General features: G+C 37.5%; 1 protein-coding gene across 2 annotated transcripts in view; it reads right to left on the bottom strand.

Moving 5' to 3' along the window:
• Nucleotides 1-17147, bottom strand: part of Fcho2 (FCH and mu domain containing endocytic adaptor 2) — a 98881-nt gene that overhangs the window by 63454 nt on the left and 18280 nt on the right. For both annotated transcript variants that reach the window (XM_057789505.1, XM_057789506.1), the window contains exons 3-6: nt 15170-15244; nt 12061-12202; nt 11823-11975; nt 8980-9084 (exon numbers count right to left, since the gene is read on the bottom strand). In XM_057789505.1, the coding sequence (XP_057645488.1) occupies nt 8980-9084; nt 11823-11975; nt 12061-12202; nt 15170-15244 (475 nt within the window). The remainder of the gene's footprint in view (nt 1-8979; nt 9085-11822; nt 11976-12060; nt 12203-15169; nt 15245-17147) is intronic.

Raw genomic sequence — 17147 nt, 5'->3', positions numbered from 1 at the left:
ATATGCTAAGCAAAAAGAACAGGATGACAAAGACCCCATAGAAACGGACTGCATAATGCTTTGTTAACTTTGAATTTTTTTTTAATGCTAATGAGAAAGATACAACAGCTATGGAGAGACATTAGATAGCAGAAAAAAAACTACAAAATTAAATCTGGCAATATACTTTAAAGTTGTACTAACCTCAGAATGGAAACCAGGACATGTGTCATGTTAAGGAAAAGGTTTTGCTTTTGTTTCCACAGAAGAAGAAAAGTTATGACTACCATAAAATGATAAAGATTTGATTTAAACAAGAGACACCTCTTAATTAGAAGAGATGATAGCTGACCAAACAGTATGACGTTTAATCTAAACTAACCTATAAAACCAACAAATGCTTTTCATTTGATCAGATATAACTTGCCAAAAGAGAATCGCCCCAAAATTTAGGGCTTGGGAAGGATTCTGTTTCTGTCTTTTCAGGAGAATAAAGGAATCCAGCTAAGGAATCTGAAGACCACTGGACAAATGAGACAGCTGAAGAAAAAAAGACAAATCATCCAGAAAAAACTGTTCCAAGAAAAAACTGGCCTAATGGTATATCACATTTCCAACAAGATAAAATTCCATAAATATTCCCAAATGTTTGTTTCTACTATTTTCTACAGACATATAATGCAAATGGTCTTTTTGTAGTCAGTCTAATTAAAAATTAAGCTGGCTTTGGAGTTGGGGGTGTGGCTCTTTTTGTCTATAAACCCACACGTGTTTATTAAATTAAAATCCAAAATCTCTGTCTCATGTCAGAAGAGCCACCTGATATGGGACAGAATAAAAACAATTAAGGACTATTTTATTGCCACTAATCTCATAATCCATTGATTTTATATTGACTCTTTAGCAGTTTTTCTTAAGGTGTAAAATTTATAAGATTAATATATATATTCTAAACTTTTGTCATATTAATAGTCATACAGAGTACTAATTTTAGAAAAAGGTTTCATCTACCTTCCTGTTCATGATTTCAGGTTTGAGTCTCTATCAGTTTCCTGTAGTGAAACATGAGCATGCCTAACAGTAACCTTTGGAGTCTCTGAAAAGAGGACGGGGCCCCACAGTGACAATTTATCCCGAACTATAACACCACTAAGCTGAAAAACACCACCTAAAGATTGGCTTTCAACCCCAGAAACTGCTCAGAACAATTTTGAGGTGGCTAGCTGAGATGATCCAGCCTCATAGACTAGCCAGGACTTGAGATAAGCCCTGCATTTTCCCACTATGCAGAGACTGGACAACAAATGATACAGCTATCTCTCCCAGGACTTGACAATTAACCCAATTTTTTCTTTTCAGGGTTCCCTAAAGATGCTGTCACACCCAGACAGTGGGAAGTAAATTTAAGAACATGACATAAACCTTCCCAAATTGCTAGTTCTTGAAAGTTACTATTACCAACTGTTTAGGATAATAAGGAAATGCAGGTTATTATTAATCACCTATTAAAATCAAACTTGTAGTCACATTAGGTATGTTTTCAAGGTCAAATAAAGATATTTTAGATAGACATGTCATCTTAAAATACTTCTGATCTATAGCATAGGCATTTAAGATGTAGTAACATAGGTTCTTTTTTTTTAATTAATTAATTTATTTGTTTATTGTGTATACAATATTCTGTGTGTATGCCTACAGGCCAGAAGAGGGTACCAGACCCCATTACAGATGGTTGTGAGCCACCATGTGGTTGCTGGGAATTGAACTCAGGACCTTTGAAAGAGCAGGCAATGCTCTTAACCTCTGAGCCATCTCTCCAGCCCCAGGTTCTTTTTTTTTTTTTTTTATGACAATGAGACATGCCTGCTCCTGGAAGCATCAATCTACTTCAGAGAAGATAATGGACTTGAAGAAACTCCATCCACATGGAGCTTACTTTCTTTGTGGCAAAAACTAAGTCACTGGGCAAGAAAATGCCCTTGCCTCGACTGCTGACAGCATGCTGTCCTAATGGGACACACAGGACACAAAAGAGAGTGACTGTAAAATATCATCTAGGTAAGATGGACAGCTCTTTAGAATACCCTGCTTTACAGAAAAGTCTGTCGAATATGTTAGGCCTGTAGGCTGAAGGTGGACGCCCACCTCTGCAGACAAACTTTGGGTGACTGTCCAGGCAGCCAGCTGTTTTTGTCGCTTCTCACATGTTTTAGAAGTTGCTTGCTTGAACTTCCTGCATACTCAGTTAATAATATTTCCTTCTTAGGTCTTGAGGGAGTTGAAGACTAGATATAGTTTTCCTTGTTTACCAGACACAGAAAGCAAGTTATGATAGAAAGTGAATTAGGTGCAACGTGAAGTCAGCAAGATAGGATAGACATTGGAGTATTTTCTCTGAATTTGTCAAATACAAATGGACTAGACATTGTTGATGTATTTATTGCCTGTATATATTACATATAGTTATTGAACTTATTGTATGTAGTTGTTCTATTTGTTATACCTTTCTTTGTTTTATATAAAAATAAGAAATATCATGGTATATTATTTGTGTTTTAATAAATAAAGCTTGCCTGAAGATTAGAGGGCAAAGCAGCCATACTAAACAGCCATACAGGCCAGGAAGTGGTAGCACACACCTTTAATCCCATGACTCAAAAGACAGAGTCAGATGGATTTATGAGTTCAAGGATACCCTGGGATCCACAAAATCGATCCAGAAACAGATCCAAGTGGTGGTGGTTCACATCTTTAATCTCAGTGTTTGGGAGTCATACACTTTTAGTCCAAGCACTAGTGAGGTGGAAACAGGAGTGATATGGCCGGGCAGAGAAAGGAATATAAAGGGGAAGTGACAGCAACTCAGGAGTGTGAAGCCTGAGGATTTGTGGAGACAGGCTCTCTCCCTTCGGTCTGAAGATTTGGTAGAAGTAAAAGGTCTCTCTAGTGGTTGGCTGTTTTGCTTTTCTGATCTTCATGTTGAACCCCAATATCTGTCTCTGGGTTTCTAGTATTCATGCTACAGGAAAAAAAAAAAGCACACTGCTAACTAACGTTATTACTCTAAACTAGTAACTGCTACTTATTCAGGGTAATTCAACAGTAGGATATGAATATTGTCTTATTGTTTAAGGATAAATGAAAACATTTTTCTTAAACTTAAAAATATTGTGCTTAAATTTTTTTGTGTGTTTATGTATGTATGTATTCATGTATGTACATTTGATGAATGTGCCATGTGTGAAGTATCTGGAGGAAGTCAGAAGCGGGTTTTAGATGCACTGAAGCTGAAGTTAAAGGTGGTTGCATACCTGCGTACATATTAATGTGTTGAATGCCAGCACATGCATGCTGCAGAGTGTATGCAGTCAGAGGACGACCTAAGGTGTCAGTCCTCACCTTTGACTTGAAATGGTCTCTTATTACCCAGTTAGCATATACAGGCCAGGGGTCCCGTGAGTTTTCAAGGTTGTTTCCACCCAAATTGCATAGGAGCACTGGATTACATAAACACAGTGAGTGTGGGGTCTGCGGCTATGAGCGCCAGTCCTCACTCCTGGGCGTCAAGCACTTTATCACTAAGCCATCTCCCCAGCCCAATGAATGACCTTTCTTGAACTTCCCCCCTTATAATGCTTACATTCACTATTACATTTAAAAATCATAATCTCGTCAGCCACCAAAGATACCCAAAAGCAACGTCTTGCTCAGAATCTATTTCCACAGAGAGCAATATCATTGCATCCAAGTAAACAAAATTTTCTTATTTTTAAAATATTCCATAACTGTGGAAAAGAGGCAAGAACGTAAAGCAAAGTTACTGACATACAAAAACATAAAGGCTATACATATTAGTGGGGTACTATGTAATATTTTGATCCACATATGTTTATATCAAGAAAAGCAGTATCTCCTCAAACATTTATCAATTCTTTATGTTAGAGACTTTGAACATAACGATTTCTTGCCCCATCTAACTCTAAGTTAGTACTCACTGAACTTCTCTTCCCCATCTCCAGGCCGCTAACAGCTACCATTCTACTCTCGCAGAAGTTACAATTTCAGCCATCTTACTCTCTACCCAAATGAGAAAACTTAAATCACACACACTTTGAGTAAGTAAAAACCATACAGCTCACAAACACCTGTAACTCCAGATTTAGGGGATCTAAAACCCTCTTCTGGCTTCCTCCAGACACCTATATACATGGCACACTCACCAAATGTAGGTACATATGTGTACACACACACACACACACACACCACACACACAAATAAAAATAGAGGTTTCTTTAGGAAAAAAGGGAAAGAAAAAAATAGCAGGAATCAGTTTTACTGGTATATAGCAGCTTACAGCTACTATCAGAGCCGGAAGGGTAAAGCAAAAAGGTCATGAATTTGAGGCCAGTTTGGGCTACCAATGGAAATCCTGTTTAAAAACATAACAGGAAATGGACAGACGGCTCAGCAATTAAAACCATGTACTGCTCTTGCAAAGAACCCAATGACTTATAACTGTCTCTAACTCCAGTTTCAGGGAATTCAATGCTCGCTTCTCATCTCTGTAGGACACATTACATAATTTTAAAAACTAAATCTTAAAAAAAAAATACTAGGCAGTTGTGTGTGCCTACATACAAGTGCACATTACATGAGCTATCAGAAAGAAAAAGAAAACCATTAAGAGAAAATATACACACTAGCAAGGATTATTTAAATCATGATAAACTTATCTCTCTCTTCACAAGTAATGTGGCTCACATCTGGTCAAGTAAATTAATATTCATTTGCAAATGTCAGAGTAGATAATTAAAATGCTATTTTGAAGAAAATGCAATGAGAAAGAAGAAAAAGATAAGGAAATGGAACTATGATGCTGGAAAATGCCCCCTTCCCACCCCCAGTTTTCTGAGACACAGTTTTCTCTGCATAGTCCCTTAGCTGTCCTGGAACTCAATCTGTAAACCAGGCTAGTCTTGAATTCACAAGAGATCTGTCTGCCTCTGCCTCCCAAGTACTGGGCTTAAAGGTGTGTGCCATAACTTCCCTACTTAAAAAAAAAAATACAATAAAAAAATTTATTTATTATGCATACAATGTTCTGCCTGCATGTATTCCTGCAGGTCAGAAGAGGTCAACAAATCTCTTTACAGATGGTTTTGAGTCACCATGTGGATGCTGAAAATTGAACTCAGGACCTCTAGAAGAACAGCCAGTACTCTGAACCTCTGAGCCATCTCTACAGCCCAGAAAAATACTTTCAAAATAATACTATTAAAAATATTTCCAAAGCTGGATGTGCTGACATACACTACTAATCCTAGCACTTGGGAAGCAGAGGCAGGTGGAGTTCTGTGAGCTCAATGCCAGCCTGGTCTATACAGTGTGTTTCAACAGAGTCAGGGAGAGCTAGTTCCAGGACAGGAACCAAAGCCACAGAGAAACCCTGTCTCGAAAAACCAAAAAAAAAAAAAAAAAAAGATAGGTTTCTCTGTCCTGGCTGTTCTGGAACTGGCTCTGTAGACCAGGCTAGCCTCAAACTCAAAGATCTGCCTACCTCTGCCTCCCAAATGCTGGGATTAAAGATGTATGCCACCACTGCCACAAGGATAAATACACATTCTTAATAATTTAGATGTCAAAACACCATTTGCTGCAGTCTGTGACAGTCTTCTTTGCAACAGAAATTTGACTAGTTTTAGAGAATCTCACTGAATACAACGAAAGCCTTCTCGTGGAGCATCATCTTTTCCGTGTAACACAAATGATGGAGCCATTCTGCAGCCATTACCTGTGGCCGCAATGACACAGCATGGCTGAGTTTTCTTTTACTGTGGCATTTACTTGGGTCTTAGCTTCTCTTCATCTATCAAGTTCTCAGTGACCCATGCAAATCAAACAGGAAGTCATCATGGCTTTGTGAACTCATGCTATCTTAAAAAGGCTCGGCTTATAATTTCTTACCCAAAATCTTTGGGGCCAGGTATGTTTAGAATTTAATTTTTTGATTTTTAAAATAAAGACAAGTGGTACTATAAAAATGTGACATATTTTTAGTGCTATCAGCACAATCTGGTGCTTATCAATCACACTGATAAGCATATACATTCAGTCTAAAATAATCAAAATTATAAACTTCCCACAGATTCAGGTCAAGTTTTGCTGTCAAAAGAGCTACAATTAAAAACAATTCTGGGAGCCGGGCGGTGGTGACACACGCCTTTAATCCCAGCACTTGGGAGGCAGAGGCAGGTGGATCTCTGTGAGTTCGAGACCAGCCTGGTCTACAAGAGCTAGTTCCAAGACAGGCTCCAAAACCACAGAGAAACCCTGTCTCGAAAAACCAAAATAAATAAATTAATTAATTAATTAAAAATTAAAAAAATAAAAACAATTCTGGGTTTTCAGAACTTTGAGGATTCAAAATTGTGGCTATGACAACAAATTACATCTGGCACTGTAACAGCACCTGGTATATCAAAATCAACATACTCTCTAACATCTGACCTTCTCTCCACGGGTCAACAAAGAGCTTCATGAAGCTTTTCCCATTCTTCTTTACCAATGCACTTGGTACAGTGAAAATCTGAGAATTTCTCTCCCTCCCTAACCCCTGCGACTTCCACAGCATTTGCAACTCTCATCTAAAATGCACCAGACCCTCGCCTTTCTCACCTGAAGGATGCTGACTTCCAAACTTTTCCAGCTTTGCGGCTGGGAAAAATGCATTCTTCATAAAACTGCCAGAGCTAACTTTTAAAATACAGACCCAATCATGTTACAAGCAAACGTAGGTGAATACCAGGCTTCCAGCTGCTCACAGGAGAACATTAATCGTTGGTGTAGTCCAGTCTCCATCTATCTTTTTAACCTCATTTCTTTTAACTATTTCTATACTTTTGATTTTTCTCAGTTTTATTTTCTTTCTAGAATACAGCATCTATTTTATGCTTTGGGCCCCAAAGCCTAGGACACTTCTATCCTGCTGTTCTACTTACTCATTTTTCAAGTCTCATTTTTCCTTATTTTTATATTTTACATTTATTTATTTATTTAATGGAAGCAGGGGTGCCATGACTCATGTGGAGGTCAAAGGACAACTTGCAGGAACAGATTCTCTCCTGCTACCAAATGGACTTCAGGGATTGAACTATGCATGTTAGACTTGGCAGCAACTGCCTTTCCTTGCTAAGCCATCTTGCCAGTCCCAAGTCTGTTTTAAATGTAACTTCTCCAAAAGAAGTCTCCTGACCTCCTGTTTTAAATTAAGTCACTTCTATTATTTTATCCCATGAAAGCCTAGTCCTTCCCTGTATAACATTTATAAAAATGTGCTCATTTATAAGCATGTGTTCCATGACTGCCTCCATCCTCTGTACTGTCACATGAATGCACCCTGCACCTAGCACAGTGCCGTTGACATAATAGGTAAACATGAAAGTGAGTACCTACACCTTCTGGGTTGTGAAATGTTAAGTCATTTTTCTTGAGAGGAGACACACACACACACACACACAAAAAAAAAAAAACCCTAGCAATCAAAGTTTCAGACTTATCAAGACGTTTTTCGTATCTAATATATGTCCACCAAAAGAGAAAAACTATTTTAACTTCTGAGAAAATAAGAATACACAAAGCATCCAATCCTTGTCCTCATATAATTTACATCTCAATGGGGAAAGACACAACAAATAGGAGTGAAGGCACCAGTGCTGGCCCCTCAAAAATGATGACTAAAACATTCCAGTCTCGTCATTAGCCTCAGGTCCAGAGCTGCAGCACACCGTGAAGGATATGCAGCATGACATGGTAAACCGCCACTGTGACCTGGAGAGTCCTCACTATCTACTAGACGAAATTAAATTCCTGACGTATTAAATGGAACTAGGTGCTAAGAACATAAAACAAGAGTGGGAGCAAAAATGTTATAAGGTAGGATTCATAAAATACACCTATCTTAAAATAAGCCTTCAACTAGGACTGAAAGAATACCAAATTACATATAATTTACCCAAGTTAAAAGAACACAAACATTGCCATTGCCTACCTTCCTCCACTAGATTTATTTATTTATTTTGGTTTTTCAAGACAGGATTTCTCTGTAGCTTTGGAGCCTGTCCTGGAACTAACTCTTGTAGACCAGGCTGGCCTCGAACTCACAGAGATCCGCCTGTCTCTGCCTCCCAAGTGCTGGGATTAAAGGCGTGCGCCACCACCGCCCGGCCCTCCACTAAAATTTAAGCACTGTGAGAACAGAGCTTTTTCGTTGTTTTGTTTACTGCTGTATCTTCATTACTGAATTATCTTTCAGTTGTATTCTTACACAGAAGTAAATCATAAATATGATCATAAATCATATCCTTCACGGTGTGCTGCAGCTCTGGACCTGAGGCTAATGAGGAGACTGGAATGTTTTAGTCATCATTTTTGAGGGGCCAGCACTGTCTTTACCATCTACCAATGCCTTCATTTTCCTCAACGATCTCTAAATAGCTCTTCTTATTTATTTAACTGAACCTTTATGACATGTTACAGTCTGTATATGAAATGTGTTCAACACTGTTCTGAGGGAGCATGGAATCCTTTGGACAAATGTGCCTAGCTGGTCAATGTAGATAGGGCCATGGCCTGAGGAGTCTAATCTAGCTCTAGTTCTAGACCAAACTTTGTTTCCTGATCCTCTAAGATGTAAGAACATAACATTATATTCTTTCTTCTCTATCATGATGGACTACATGTAAACCATGAGCCAAGGTATATCCAGCCCTTTTTCTCAGGTGTTTGGTCACAGTAATATGAAAAGTAACTAGTATGTATGAGAAGCATTAACACTCTGGCATGTTAGCTCTTTATCTCCAAAACAAGAAGATAATATAAATTATTAGAGCACCAAAATGGTTCATTTAAATTTTTCTAATATTAAAAAAATAAAAGCATTCTATTATTTAATCAGTATATATAATCATTCTGTCTTCAATTTAAAGCCTTGAAAATACCAACCTGAGCTGTTTCTGTCATCTTCTGTTCAAAATCAGCTTTTGTTAATGCATACTTTTCCACATAGAGTTTATAAGTATCTGTAGCTTTCTTAGATTTAACAGCTGCCTGTAACAAAACAAAAGCATTTAAGAACGTATTTATTTTAATTTTATGTGTACAAGTGTTTGTCTTCATGTATGTCTGTGAATGATGTGCATTTCTAGTGCCCTCAGAGGGCAGAAGACATCAGATCTCCAAAATCAGAGTTACAATAGGTGTGAGCCACCATATGAGTCACGGGAATCAGAACTGGGTCATCTGCAAGACCACCCAGTGCTCTTAACTGCTGAGCCATCTTGCGAGCCCACTCCTCAGAAATATATAAATATAAAATATAAACAAAGCTATTTATTTATTTATTAAAGATTTATTTATTATGTATACAGTGTTCTGTCTCATGTATACCTACAGGCCAGAAGAGGGCACCAGATCTCATTACAGATGGTTGTGAGCAACCAAGTAGTTGCTGGGGACTGAACTCAGGGCCTCTTGAAGAGCAGTCAGTCCATCTCTCTAGTTCAAACAAAGCAATTTACCTTGTATAAATACCTGGGTCCTACTACTATCCTATTATACATATTCAAATACTACAAACCCAGTTAGGCATGCTGGTGCAAGTCATTAAACCCAGTATTGTGAGGTACAGGCAAGTAAATCTCTTAAATTCAAAGCCAGCCTGGTCTACATAGTGAGTTCTAGGTCATCCAGGAATACATAGTGAAACAGTTTCAAAAAATAATAAATACTATCGATAATAATTAAAAATCTGAAAAAAGATCCAAAAAAATGACAAAGTTCCTGCTCCAAGTATTTTGGATAAAGAGTAAATATTAAAGTAACCTATCTTTCAAATTTTTCTTTAACTATTAACTTCTTTAGCTATTTGGTTTAAAAATAATGTTTTTAGTATTTATTTTTTCATTTCCATATTTTAAAATTAGCTGGGTTTTATTGAGTAAATCTTGTTTCATGATGCCTTCATTAATTTCTTTCTTTCTTTTTTTTTTTTTTTTTTTTTTTTTTGGTTTTTTTCGAGACAGGGTTTCTCTGTGGCTTTGGAGCCTGTCCTGGAACTAGCTCTTGTAGACCAGGCTGGTCTCAAACTCACAGAGATCCACCTGTCTCTGCCTCCCGAGTGCTGGGATTAAAGGGTGCGCCACCATCGCCCAGCCTTCATTAATTTCTTAATCCTTGGTATGATTCATATTCACTTACTTCTTTGCAGAACCTAACACATTTTTGTTGTGATGCTTTTTAAATTTAAATTTCATCCAATGAGATTTCTTATTCCAGTTATTAAATGCATTAGTGCCTGTCTCAATATTAGATGTCTTAAATGTGTTCTAGAATCTTACCTGCTTGCTCATTCCAAATGGGAGGTTTCTGGGTTTTCCCTTCCCAGTAGATGTGAAATACACTCACTTCACACCTTCCACTAATTACTTTATCATTCACATGCTCAACCACTGAGTTTTCAGGTTATCCACTGCCAACTCTCTAAGATCTAATCTAACGTGTTTTTAAAATATAGTTTTAACTATTCTCCTTTTAGAATATTAGGGACAGGTTCTATAAACTGACTCCAGATCAGGATTATGCAGCTATAGTTTACGTCTCCAAGACCCCAATCTCCCAGAGTCTGTGGACTCAGATGGCTGTTTCACTTATACGGCTTTCAGCTGTGAGCCAAGTTCTTTATGGCTTATCAGAAATGGGAACTTCTGCTCTCCTTTGTCATGTAAGAGTCAAATTCCATCTACCTTAGGAACTTGAGCCCAACAAATTTTGATTACAATCTTTTCATGTCATCTTGGCTGCTGACCCCCCAAAACAATCCTCTTCCTTTGAATTCATTCTTGGCTTTTCTGTTCATAGTTTATTTATAATTGCTGTGTTCGAAACAGAAGGTTTCAAACTACAAATTTAATTGAACCTCATCTTGTTCTTGCCTCCCAATTTTTACTCATTATATAAACTTTAAAGGACTTATTACTCCAAATCCCATCAATGCTTTTATTTTTTCTCAACTAACTTCTATATGAAAGTATACATTTGTTTTTCTAACTAGATATATTAAATATTTTACTAAGATTCCAAAATTAGTTTTAAATGAGACACATGTCAAAGAAACGAATGGCTGAACTGTTTTAGGAGGAAGGGAAAGACTGGGTGTGGTGGTTTATGCAGGAGGCAGAGGCAGGTGTCTCTGACTTTGAGGCCAGTCTGTTCCAGACTAGCCAAGTCTGTTTTTTTTCTCAAAAAAAAAAAAAAAAAGAAAAAGAAAAAAAGACCTACTTTCAGCTTAAATAGAATAGGGAAAAAGTTATAGTCCACTACAATGTAACATAAATTTGGCTGGTCAGCAACAACATACATTTAAAGCTTATCTTTAATTGGCTATGTGTTTCTAAATACACTAAATTATTTCACCAGTTAATTTACTATGTAAGTATCTGGGGGTGAGGGGTCAGTAAAGTTCATGCCATGGATGCATAAAGACTTTGAGTTCAGGTCCCCAGCATCTATATAAAAGCCAGGCATGGTGGTATACTTCTGTAAGCCTGGTACTGAAGAAAGTAGAGACTCTTGGAGTAGGGACTCAATGGCTCCTAGTCAGTCTAGCTCAGTTAGTTCCAGGTTCAATAAGCGGACCTGCCTCAAAAGATAAGGGAGAACGACAGAGGAGGATAGATTGAGCTCTGGCCTCCACAAGTGCATGCATCTGCTCTACATACACCACACATACATTACACATACAAAGAAGAAAGGAATTTGGAAGTATAGAGATATTTTTATATAATTACCTTTTCTATTTCTCTCTGTGTAGCTCCTTCCTTTTTCAGACGTTCCTGTTCTACACATTTGGCATTGTAATTTTCCTTAGATTTCTGGAGGGCCTGAGTTATATTTTGGATGGCTTGGACTGCTTCCAGAGTCCCTGCAACTTCTTCTTTAGTCTGTTTGATAAGAAGTGGTTCAATGAAATGAGTTATAAAGCGCTTACCATATTACCACTCAATTCTTTAACAAGAAAAAAGTTACCTTTTTATGAGACTTTACTTGCTCCTCTCCATACTTCTGAACTTCCTTTATTAATTCCTGTAATTTTCTAACAAGATCCAAATGACAATTTGCTAATTTCTCTGTAGATGTTTTGAACACATCCCACACTGGTGCAAATGTTCTAAGGGAAAAGCACAGTATGGGGATAAAGCATTAAGATAAAAAGGAGCCAGTGAGATGGCTCAATAAGGAAAAACATGGCTTGCCATTAAATCCATGTTCAATCCCCAGAGCCCACCACAGAAAGAGAGAACTGACTTCCAATCTGCTGCTTACGTGTACCATGGCCCAGGTATGTCCAGTCACATGCACACATACCATCACATACCGTAATAAAAAGTAAAGTTTAAGGTTCTAAATTAAACCAAATGGAATCAACAATGCTATATTCAGCAAAAGTAAAAGATGAAATTAAAATAATGAAATGACCCATAGATTGTGTATGTCTGTCCTTGGTTAATTATTGAAAGTATCTTTGAACCATAGGAATCAATTAAACTTGGTTAATCTTATGTCACAAGTCTTCAGAGTTCCTGCCATTTAATTGTATTCAGGCACATCATAAGCCTTTCTATGATCAACTAGTGTTAAAAATTAACTTATCAAACTTTCAAACTGTGAGTAGCCCATTAAAGATGCTTCATCAAAAATAAAGTTTCTCAGGGCTGGAGAGATTGCTCAGTGGTTAAGAGCACTAGCTGCTTTTCCAAGACTCGGGTTTAATTCCTAGCACCCAAATGGCAGTTCAAGACTGCCTGTAACTCCAGTTACAGGGGTTTCAAAACCCTCACATAGACTAGACACAGGAAAAACACCAATGCACATGAAATTAAATAAATAAATTAAAAAGAATAATAATAAAGTTTCTCTGGGGTGGAGACATAGCTCCACTGAGTGCTTGCCTCATATGTAAGAGACCCTGGGTTTGATTCCCAACACAAAAATAATAAAGGTAACAACAATAAAACCTTCTCGACTGAATTTAAATAAACAAAAATCAATTTTTACATGTGATTTCTTTGTGCCTTCAATAATTTCACACAAATTATTTAACAGCAGCAATCTGAAACCTTTATCTGAGCTTTGTAATTGTACCTGTGTCCTTAAACAACTTACTATCACCTTTCTACCACAGTGTATGGAATGTGTGACATTTTCCTCCCACTTCTTCTCAATAGTAAAGACTTAAAATATTCACCAGGCTCAAATACATCCAAGGACTTCTAAACTTACCATCCCTTGAATAATAATAAAATTTCTATGGTTAGTTTAAAACAGTCTAGTCTATGTAGAATATTCTTTTTTTTTTTTAAAGATTTATTTATTAAGTATATAGTGTTCTGCCTGCATGTATGCCTGCGGGCCAGGAGAGGGCACCAATCTCATAGATGGCTGTGAGCCACCATGTGATTGCTAGGAATTGAACTCAGGACCTTTGGAAGAGTAGCCAGTGCTCTTAACTGCTGAGCCATCTCCCCAGTCCCCTTTTTAAAATTTTTGTTGTTTTTGTTTTTGTTTTTCGAGACAGAGTTTCTCTAAGTAACAGTCCTGGCTGTCCTGGAACTCACTCTGTAGACCAGGCTGGCCTTGAACTCAGAGACCCACCTGACTCTGGCTCCTGAGTGCTGGGTGCTCTACAACCACCTGGCCAGTGTAGAATATTCTAAAGATAGAGAATTCCATGCTCAAGTATTTGTTTTAAAAGTCTCTACTATAAAGCTTCTAATAGAAAAAACAAATAGCAACAACAGCCACTAAGGCAAGAGGGCAGAGAACAGAATGACTTATTGCCAACTGCTATAATTCCTAACCAGTAGAAAAATTAGCTGCAACAATCATGATATGCAATTATAAAGAAGTTCAAAGAGTTTAATTAAACTCCTTAGACTAGGACTGTTCTGATCCACCTGCTTCTGCCTTCCGAGTGCAGGAATTAAAGGTATGCACCACCATTGCCCAGCTCCAATGTATTCTTTACACCAAAAGGGGATTCAATACAAGATTTCTCTAAAAATAGGTTTAAGGCCAACAAAATGGCTTGTCAGGCAAAGGCACTTGTTATGCAAACCCAATACCTGGGGTCAATTCTTGGAACCCACGCAAAGATAGAGAGATGAGCACCGAGTCCACAAAGGCACCCTCTGCCCTACCTTCCTACCAGTCTACACAAGACAACTGTTGTTATTTTATGTGTGTGGGTGCTTTGCCTGTGTGTATGTCGGCATACCTGTGTGCAGGTCTGCATACTGTGTGAGTGTTTGGGGCCCAAGGAGGCCAGAAGGCAGTGAGTCCCCTGGAACTGGGGTTACAGATGATTGTTAGCCACAATGTGGGTGCTAAGAATTGAATATGAGTCCTCTAGAAGAGTAGCAAGAGTTCTTAACTACTAAATCATCTCTCCAATTCCACAAATTTAAAAAAAGTTAATATATTTTAACTTTTATTTTAAACTTTATTATAAGAAAGTTGCAAATTTAAAGAAAAAATGACTCACAAAATTAACCAGACCGAAAGACACAGCTCAGTGTAATTTCTATGCAGTTAGAGCAGCCATTGGAATGGAAGCCATAAAGCTTCACACGAAAGGTCGTGCTTTCACTATTGAATGTTTTTATGCACTTTTCCATGAAAACCAAAAAATCCATGACACAGTTAAGAGTCAGAAAAATTATTAGCTTTATATCCTCGTTAACAATTTGTTTTGCAGCTGGTCCTTTCACCATTCTCCTATTTATTCTTTCTTTTCTCTTTTCTACATGTTATTGTTTATGCATGAGTGCATTTGTTTACACACACACACGCACGCACGCACACACACGCGCTTTATTTAATTTAATTTCCAAATAAAAAAGAACATGACTTTTTACAGATTTACTTAAGATAATTTCAGCTGGGCAGTAGTAACACATGCCTTTAATCCTAGCACTTGGGAAGCAGAAGCAGGCCGATCTCTGAGTTTGAGGCCAGCCTGGTCTACAGAGTGAGATCCAGAACAACCAGGGCTATACAACACAGTGAAACCTTGTCTCAGAAAAAAAGAAAAACGTAATAATAGATAAACATTTGAAAAAGTCAGAAATTAACTCACCCAAGTTGAGAATAATTGCTTGCAGATTTCGCTAGTTTTGTCATTGATCTGGAATATGCCTCTTCTATTGTAGCTCTGTTAAATTAAATTGTGGTATTATAATACCTATTGTTTAGCAATCCAAACATAGTAAAGTTACAAAAATATGATTAAAAATGAAAAAATGAGAGCATGCCTCAAAATAAATGGTAAAAAGCAGCAGGGGGCCCCAGTGGATATCTGAAATCATAGACAAGTGTGAAGCTCTATGGTTATGCTTTGGATATGTAGTGTCCCAAAAAAAGCCCCCATGTTGAATGTTCGGTCTCCAGCTGGTTATTCCAATCATTGAGAGGGCATAAGGTTATGAGCCCTCTGCCCTAAGTAATGGATTAATTAGCCTGTAGTGGATTCATAATCTAGTGATATTGGGAGGTGGTAAAAAATAAGTGGTAGAGTCTACTTGGAGGAATTATGTATCCTGGGAAGATAGATGTCACTCTTAAGCCTCTTTTTTTAAATCTAGCCCTGTGCTTCCTGGCCATCATAAGATAAGCAGTCCCCGCTAGAGTCTCTCACTGCTGTGATAAATGGCTGTGCCTCAGGCTCAAAGTAATACAAATGACTGACCATGGGTAACAGCTCTGAAATAGGAGTCAAAATACATTCTTTCTTATACTGCCTTTCTCAAGTATTTTGTCATCGCGATGGCAAGTATGAGCAAATAATCTGCCCTTATACATACATCAACGATAAAATTTTAATTTATAAATTAGGTACACTAAGAGATTAACAATAACAGCTAATAAAATACTACAACAACAATAAAACCAGCAAGGCCAAGCATAGTAACACATACCTACTATAATCCCTACACTGAGGAAGCTGAGGCAGGAAAATCACAAATTCAAGACCAGGACACAGTTGAGTTTAATAATCCCAGCCTGAGCTGTAAGAAGAGTCCCTGTACTTAACACACTTAATAGAGTTTTATTATTTCTCAAGACTGTGATACATATTTAAAATAATGAACCTGGACTGGTGAGATGGCTAATGGCTAAATATATCTGTCACCAAGCTTGTCAACCTGAATTATCCCCTGGAATCCACATGGTAGAAGAGAATTAAATCCCACAATGTCCTCTAACCTCCACCCCAACAAATATACACACATGCACACAAATTAAAGATGCAATTAAAACAATTTAATAATGAGCCTTATGACAATCATTTGCACAAAACTGAATCACTGGCATTTCTGAGGTCCTGAACCTTAAGAGTTTAATTTACTCCTGTATCAAGTCTGAGCAAAAAAAAAAAAAAAGTTTAATTTACTTTAAAAATAGATCTAAAACATTTAAGTATTTTACACTAAAAAGTATTAGCTACCAACAGTGTGAAGATTTTAGGCTAAAAAAACCAAAATGATTAAATTCAAAAATTAAAACAACACACACACAAATTAGTATTACTACATATAAAATAAATGCAGATATGAGGAAAAAACCCACAAACTGTCCTATACACATAACCTCTAAATGCTACACCTTTACCTTTTCTATAATTTCCCCTGCCCTTCTCAATTGTGTGCTAACTTTAATAGTAGAATGTTCTACAGCCGTCCCTGTCTGTGTGTTTAGTTTGACAGTTCCACGCTGCTTTTCCAGTCTAACTATACTTAGACATCACCTCAACTTTCCACACTCATCTTCAATTTCTTCCTAGGTGCACGCGCGCACACACACACAAAAACACAACTGCCCAGCAGGTGGATCTCTGTGAGTTCAAAGCCAGGCTGGCCTACAGAGCAAGTTCCAGGATAGGCTCCAAAGCTACAGAGAAACCCTATATCGAAAAACAAAACAAAAACAAAACCCCACAACTGCCCAGAAAGTACTAACAAAAATACCCCTTTACTGCGATTTTACCCTTTCTCCTTTATCCACCCCCATGAGCACACACCTATCTATTCAGTATGTCAGTATGCTGAGGCAGATGA

This window comes from Chionomys nivalis, chromosome 15 (genome assembly GCF_950005125.1).
Source record: "Chionomys nivalis chromosome 15, mChiNiv1.1, whole genome shotgun sequence".
NCBI lineage: Eukaryota > Metazoa > Chordata > Mammalia > Rodentia > Cricetidae > Chionomys > Chionomys nivalis.
The sequence above is the reverse complement of the archived record's forward strand: the minus strand, read 5'-3'. Positions and strand labels throughout refer to the sequence as shown.